The 7982-nt window shown below is 42.0% G+C and overlaps 1 protein-coding gene and 1 long non-coding RNA gene across 2 annotated transcripts in view; both read right to left on the bottom strand.

Moving 5' to 3' along the window:
• LOC130220151 (bromo adjacent homology domain-containing 1 protein-like) overlaps positions 1–446 on the bottom strand; it is a 7811-nt gene extending 7365 nt beyond the window's left edge. Inside the window, exon 1 of the mRNA XM_056452531.1 lies at positions 442–446. Coding sequence (XP_056308506.1) covers positions 442–446 — 5 coding nt within the window. The remainder of the gene's footprint in view (positions 1–441) is intronic.
• A 4910-nt stretch (positions 447–5356) lies between these two features.
• On the bottom strand, positions 5357–7240 carry LOC130220148 (uncharacterized). The gene is made up of 3 exons (XR_008836139.1): positions 7089–7240; positions 5837–5966; positions 5357–5431 (listed from the first exon to the last, which is right to left on the bottom strand). It is a non-coding gene; the product is annotated as an uncharacterized LOC130220148 (long non-coding RNA).
• Between the last annotated feature and the right edge of the window lie 742 nt (positions 7241–7982).

Below are 7982 nucleotides of genomic sequence, written 5' to 3'. Positions count from 1 at the left end.
ATAGAATGTATTTTTGGCTATTCATCCCAACATTATATCCGTGCAACATAAGGCTGATTTTGTGTGGATAATCCATTTTATGTTAGGTTAATCCAAAATACTAAACTCCAACAGCCTTCAATGACAACAGGAAAAGTTTGATTGAAATATTTGCTAATTTGTTAAAAAATAACCCATTTAGTTAATTTTTAACAGTTATTTAAGATTGTAATATATACATTTAAGATGATGCCGTTTTGTTTATGTTTTGTTGGTTAATATAAATCCCTCAAACGGATTAGATTTTAATCTTCTCGGTCAAACCCTGTGGTTGGAATTTAACACTTAAAGCTCTCTATTAGCAATGACACAGCAGTTTGATTTCTGCAATGTATATATTCAAACGTTACTTTAACAATTAAACAATATTTTATTTAGAAACTCACAGATTTCGATGCTGACGCCATCTTGTAATCTTGATGAGGGAGTTCATTCAGCGCGCGAAATCACCCCTACACCCTTAAAGGGGCAGTTCACCCTCAAATAAAAATTCTGTCATCATTTATTCAGCAATGCTTGTTTCAAGCCTTTATCAGTTCATATCCTCTGTTGAACACAAAAGAAGATATTTTGAAGGAAACCTAACCATCGACTTCCATTGTATTTGTTTTTCCTACTAGTGAAGTAAACAGTTTCAGCTTTCTTCAAGGTATCTTTACATTTACATTTACATAGTCATTTAGCAGACGCTTTTATCCAAAGCGACTTACAAATGAGGACAAGGAAGCAATTTACACAACTATAAGAGCAGCAGTGAACAAGTGCTATAGACAAGTTTCAGGTGTGTCTTCATCTATGTCTTCTTCTATGTGCACTATTTGAGAAAGCAACCATTTGTAGAGGTGTCCAAAACCATTGTGGACTTTCTGAAGTACACTTAATCAATCCCCCAATGCACTGCAACCCATGTACACTGCGATTAGATCTTTAGCATCAGCAATTATATTATGCAGTACTGTTGCTTATGTGCCTGGCTGGGGTCTATTTTCAGGCACTGTGTAATACTGCTGCTGCAGTCATGGTATGGCAGGAAAGTTCCTAGATTATTACGCCAGAATGAGAGTATAGTTCCTAATAATATCAGCCTAGAAAACATCAACTCTTCATTTTCTGTCAGTCTTAGCACACAATGTAATTAGAGAAGAGTCAAGATTTACATAATATTATCCAGACTCTTTTTTTAAGCTCTATGCTAAGCTAAGCTAAGCTAAAAGTGCTCCCACCAGAACAAGAGATCACCTGAATGGATTTAAAAATGGTAAAACTCAAAGTAAACAAGTAAACATTTTAAGCATGCCAGTGCCAATAGCCCAGTGGTTGCTGTGTCATCATATAGCACTAAGTTTCCAGCTCAAGGTCCCTTGCCGATGCTTGTCTGTCTGTAATCTACTCTGTCATACACAAATAACAGTAAACCCCTTTAAAAACAATGATAAAAACAAAACAAGTCTGCGAGCTGAGTTCATAGTTCATGCTCGAATTCATAGTAAAAACAGTGTGCGAGAAGTACCTGGATGACCTACGACTTCTGAAGTGTGGAACCACCACTGGGCTCTACGATATCCCATAATGCACCACGAGAAATTTTATGAATGGGATGGAATAAAGCCATGCAACTAACATTAGTAGGTCACGTGATAATGACAAATGGCGGATGTAGAATGATGTAGATACTCACATTCATACTATATAGAACTACTATAGAATGTGCTGGAGTGCCCAGAGCCCCGACCTGAACCCACTGAGAGATCTAAAGACGTACATTTTTCATTTTTGAGTCAACTGCCCCTTTAAATGGAGTATTTTTAATATGCCATGAAATTAGGATTGTTATGAAACAGCTTTCGGAGGCAAGAACTATTGTTAGACTCAGTGACATTTTAGATTCTTTATTGTAGAAATCATGGAGAAAATGGAGGATCATTATTATTCTTCACTCAGAGACAGATAAATAATCAAAACACATTCTAATGTACCAATACACACAAACGCATTAAAACTATACTACACTCTTCATTACTGAAACACTCTGTCTGACCCATATTAATCCACTATTCACTACTTTAATGAGGACATATAAATCCTGTCCTGTTATCCAATACGGCCACTAGACTTAGGTGGGGGGGGGTGTCTCTGGTGGCCCCCTAAATGTATGGGCCCTTAGAATCGTCCTCACTTCCCCCCCCAGAGGCGCCCCTGTCCCAGGTAATAGTCATCTGATGCTGGAGCTTCTAAAGTACAACACAGCAGAAAACACACACACACACTCATGATGGATCGGATCTGATGTAGTCCTGCCCCAGAGTCAGGCACTCTTCATCCTCCAGAACTAAGGAACGCTCCTCATCAGTCAGTAGCAGATCTGGAAGTACTGACTGGGGGATCTGAGGGGGCTCTTGAGGACCGGACAGGAGGAGAGCTCAGCTGATCCAGTCCTTCTTCTGCACTGAGGCCTCAGGAAAATCTGCAGAGTCACTAAGAGAAGAGGCAGAGGAGGAGGAGGAAGAGGAGGAGGAGGAGAAAGAGGGGAGGAGGAAGAGGAGGGGGAAGAGGAGGAGGAGGAAGAGGAAGAGGAGGAGAAAGAGGGGGAGGAGGAAGAGGAGGAGGAAGAGCAAACAGAATGAGAGACAGCATTCAGAGACTTGTAATTGTTCTCATCTTCTCTACTCATACATTAAGCTGATCTATGAATAAATCTGCAGATTATACACAACCCCAAGTCAGCAACAGTTGGGTCAGTGTGGAGAACACAAATAAAGAAGACAGTAGTGATTTATAAATCTACGTTGACTTGTGTTTCCCTGCAGACCAAATGAACATTGTGTGTTTTATCTGCTCAAATTAATGTACTTGACTGGCCTGCCTGCAGTCCCGACCCGTCTCCGATAGAGAAGGTGTGTGCTTCAATGCGAGAACGAAGACCCCGTACTGTTGTCCACCTTAAGACTTGTTTGCAGGAAGACTTGGACAGAATCACACCTGCTGTCTTCAGTCCCTCAACGCCTTTTAGGTGAAAATGAGTTGCAACAACCAAAACTGGCATATGTGTTTATTTAGGAGAACACAAGACACACCCTGAGGAACACATCTAATACTGTTTATTGTCTTGTCTGCAGTGAAATACAAGTCAAAGTAGATCTGTAAATCACTGCTCATTTCATTTGTGTTTTCCACACCGTCTCTACCTGTTGCTGATTTGGGGTTGTGTATAACAGATGCTCATGTTTGGCTCATATTACACACCTGTGCACAATTATTAGACAAGTTGTATTCTTAAGGATTAATTGTGTTATTGTACAACTGCAGCGCTCTTGGTCAATCCAAAATGTTAAGAAACCCTCAAACCTGAACATTTGAGTAGTAGAAGTGAAGTTTTGGCTTTCCTACGAGAATATCAACATACACTTACATCATTGTTAGGCAATTTAATAAAAACCCCTCAGTGACCAACATAGCCACCCTTCTTTTGGATGACAGTCATGACCCTACCATTCCCTGAGTCCGTCAGTTTCTTGATCTGATACCAGAATCAACCTTCTGTGCAGCTGCAACCTCCCAGACACTGTTCAGAGAGGTGTACGGTTTACCTTGACTGTAAATTTGCTGCTTAAGAAGGGTCCAAAAGTTCTCAATAGGGTTTAAGTCAGGTGAAGAAGGGGGCCATGTCATAAGGTTTTCATCTTTAAGGCTTTTACAGGTGATGGAGCGTTGTCCTGCATGAAAGTCTTTTCTTGAAAGACTTCTTCCTGTACCACTGCTTGAACAAAGTGTCTTCTAAAATTGGCAGCAGGTCTGAGAGTTTGAGTCCATTTTCAACATGAAAAGGTCCAACTAGCTCATCTTTAATAATACCTGCTCATACCAGTACCCCACCTCCACCTTGCTGGCGTCTGAGTCGAAGTGGAGCTGATCCAGCCCATACATCAAGAGTCACGCTCATCTCACCAGTCCACAGAACCTTTGAAAAACCTGTCTCCAGATATTTCTTGGCCCATTCTTGACGCTTCAGCTAATGGGTCGTGTTCAGAGTTGGTCGGGTTTCAGCAGTTCTCACCATGGCCATGTCTCTGAGCACAGAACACCTCGTACTTCTACACACTCCATGTTGCAGTTGTGGAGGATGGCAGCACTGGTGGATAACGGGTTCCTGGTAGCTTCATGTTTGAGTCTTCTCAAATCTTTGGTGGTGAATCTTCTTCTCGACAGGTTTCTTGTGACGCTGCTGGCTATAAAGCGCTTGATGGTTGTGTGATCACGCCCCAGTATCTTACACATTTCAGGAGTGCTGCATCCGGGTCAGAGACTTTTTACACAGTCAGCTAAAGCTCTTTTGTGGCCCATTTCTCCAGAGGAGAAGAAGCTGCCTAATAATTATGCGCACGTCAATATAGGGCGTTGATCTCTTTAGGCCACACCCTCCCTCGTTACACTTCACCTGATAAGCTTTAAAACCAATGAGCATTCAGGTTTATACAGCTTGTTGGAAATTGTGGATAAAATGGTGACATGGCCAAAAGAATGACTTGGCTAATGATTGAGCACAGTGTAAGTTCATATTAACAACATGTGTGTGAAAACCTGGCCTCTGCATTACTGGTTCTCAGATTTCTGTATGGTTCACGCAGTAACGTCACCAAAATGAATAGTATAATCTTTTATTTATTAAAAACAAATATATTTCACCTGCAAATAACTGAGGATTAACCCTGTGCTCATACACACCACTGATGTACAGCAGACAACACACACACACACACACACACACACACACTACACACACACGCACACACGCATGCGCACACGCACGCACACACACATACTTGTTTGAAAAGTAGAATTGTGATTTGGGCAAGACCTACCTCTGCAGTGAGCGACACGCCTCACCCCTGTACACACACACACACACACACACACAGAACACAAACAATCAGTGTGTTATTAGTGTGTATTAGTGTCTGCAGTGCTGTTAGGAACATGATGAAAGCACATGAACAATGACATCAAAAACATTATACAATATACAGTTACAATACATGCAGAACAATGTGTGTGTGTGTGTGTGTGTGTGTGTGTGTGTGTGTGTGTGTGTGTGCGTGTGTGTGTGTGCGTGTGTGTGTGTGCGTATGTGTGTGCGTGAGTTGAATGCTGAGAGGAGCTGAAGGTAAATCAGTCTGACCTGCAGCAGCTGCACCTCCTTCCTTTGGTTTGCTGAAGGAGACAGGGGTCAGACAAAGGTCAGAGGTCAGTCAGAGGTCAGACAGAGGTCAGAGACAGCAGCTCCTCTACATATTTCTATACTTTATTTCTATTTTCTGACCTCTCCGGTGGTTTCCTGCTGCTGCTGCTCTTAGCTTTACTGTTCGGGGGCTCTCTGGAGGATCCAGCAGCAGTTCTGTTCACACACACACGCACACACACACACACACACACACACACACACACACACACACACGACGGGTGAGAGAGCCTTCTTTATATGTATATATATGTATCTTGCATTCATACAACACAACCTAAGATTATCCAGAGCATGTTTACATCTGTTCCTCCAGCTCATCTTAAAGGGGCAGCTCACCCCAAACTGAACACTCTGTCTATGGATGTCAGTGGTGACAGGGTTCAGCATTCTTCAAATGTCTTCATTTGTGTTCAACAGAATTCAGAGACTCAAAAGAGTGTGGACACACTTCAGCGAGAGTAATCTGAGAGTAAATGGTCGTTTTGGGGGACCCTTTAATATCAGCTTTGAACAGACACACACACACACACACACACACACACACACACGAACACACACCTCTTTGCTGCTGTTGTGGACGGGCTGTAGTTCCTGGATGAGGCTGAGGAGGGCAGTGTGGAGCTGGAGCTCTTCCTCAGAGACGATACTGATGCTCTCGGGGTCAGAGAGAGAGACACTGGACGCACTGCTGCACACACACACACACACACACACACACACACACACACACACACACACACACGCACACATAATCAAATAAAACACTATTAAAGCTGAATCTGTATGAACAGGAAGCTGCTGAGACGTTTATTTCAGTATGTTGATGAGCTTCCAGCTGAATCTGAATATTCATGAGGGGGCGGGGCTTTCTTTTCGCATCGTTCCCTCTTAGCACCGCGGTAAAGTTATTAATTTAACCTATGTGTGTATTAAGTCGAATACTCTGTAAACACTTATATGAATTAAACTCTGACACCATTTGAGATTAAGATACTCTAGATTTGTCTACATGTTATTCAGTATGATGCACAAGCTTTGTTTTTGACAGTTATGCCTCTGTACAGTGTATTCCACTTAATACAGATTTAGCTCAGCACTGTGTATAAAATCAACAGAGGCATAACTGTAAAAGTCAACGCTTGTGCATCATACAGAATAACATGTAGACAGTTTTACAGTTGATTTGAATGATTTAGCTCAAATGGTGTCAGAGTTTAACCATTTTTACATTAAAAGTTATTGTTAAATGATTATAAAGTAAATAAAGTGCTGAACAGAGTCTTGTGCAATAAGCAGGGTGTTATTCTGAACATGTTGGTCCTAGTTTTATTGTATAATTTCATATGGATGAGTTGTTTAATTCATTTGAATGGTTATTTATTTAATTTTAATCATGAAATTAAGCCTGTGCAACATAAAGGACACACATTTATGTCCCTCTGACATAGTGTTGGCTCAAACTATAACAGGAGCAAAGAATTGAACTGGTTTGAAACGTAATGTCTAACGAATGTCAAACATCAAACTGACTTTACAGCGGTCTCACACCGGACTAACAGCGGAGAAGTATTCTGAATTATAGACCCGCACTAACTCTTACACCACACACGCCTCTGCTCTGTCAATATTTATATGCATATTTGTAAGATTTGTATTAGTTGTATGGCAGAGATTTCCAAAACCTGTTAAAACAGGCGATGTATATGAAATGAGTGTTTTAAAGACTACAGATGAACTGGGGGAAGAGTTTAGGAGGCTGCTTGACTGACTGTCACTGCTGTACAGGTGTGTGTGTGTGTGTGTGTGTGACCTGAGTCTGCAGCTCTGCCGTGTGTGTGCTCCTCTGAGATGTTGAGTCTCTTCAGCACGTCTGCGATGGCCATCTTCAGCAGCTGGATCTCGTCCTCCTGCATCTGCACTCGCTGCTCCAGATAGGTGAGACGATCACTGACCTGAGGAGAACACTGCTCATCTGCACACACACACACACACACACACACACACACACACACACACACAGACAGATCAGAAAGTGTCTGCTGCATTAAGATAAGAGGAGTGTGTCCTACAGGTGGTTTGTCGAGCCCACTCACCTGCGTGCAGCACACTCATGCATCATGCCGTTATGTGCTGCAGTGTGTGTGTGTGTGTGTCACTACAGAGATGGGTCTTTACTCTAGTGTTGAGCTGAGAGAGTGTGTCTGAGCCTCACACATCATTAGGAAGGCTATTCCAGAGTTTAGGAGCCATAAATGAGAAGGCTCGACCTCCTTTAGTGGACTCTGCTAGTTTAGAGATGCCTGAGTTTAGAGATCTTGAAGAGCGGGTTGGGTTGTAGCGAGACAGAAGCTCACTCAGATGAACAGGAGCTGGATTATTTACAGCTTTATAGGGAAGAAGCAATATTTGATCATCAATACAGAACTGAACAGCAGCCGGTGTCAGGAGGAGAACACTGGGGGGATGTGGACATATCTGATAGACAAACACATCATCATCATCATCATCACACACACACACCATCATCATCATCATCATCATCATCATCATCATCATCATCATCACACAAATGAATCATAGTTCATTCGTTAAAGAGAGCAGAAGCCCTGTTAAATGTCTTTACCTGAAGTGAGGGGTTTATTTGAGCATGGAGAGAGTGGGATATCCACTATACCAGCACACAGAGGAACTGAACATTAATATA

This window comes from Danio aesculapii, unplaced genomic scaffold (assembly GCF_903798145.1).
Source record: "Danio aesculapii unplaced genomic scaffold, fDanAes4.1, whole genome shotgun sequence".
Taxonomy (NCBI): domain Eukaryota; kingdom Metazoa; phylum Chordata; class Actinopteri; order Cypriniformes; family Danionidae; genus Danio; species Danio aesculapii.
Note: the sequence above shows the minus strand (reverse complement) of the source record. Positions and strands in the feature narration are given on the sequence as shown.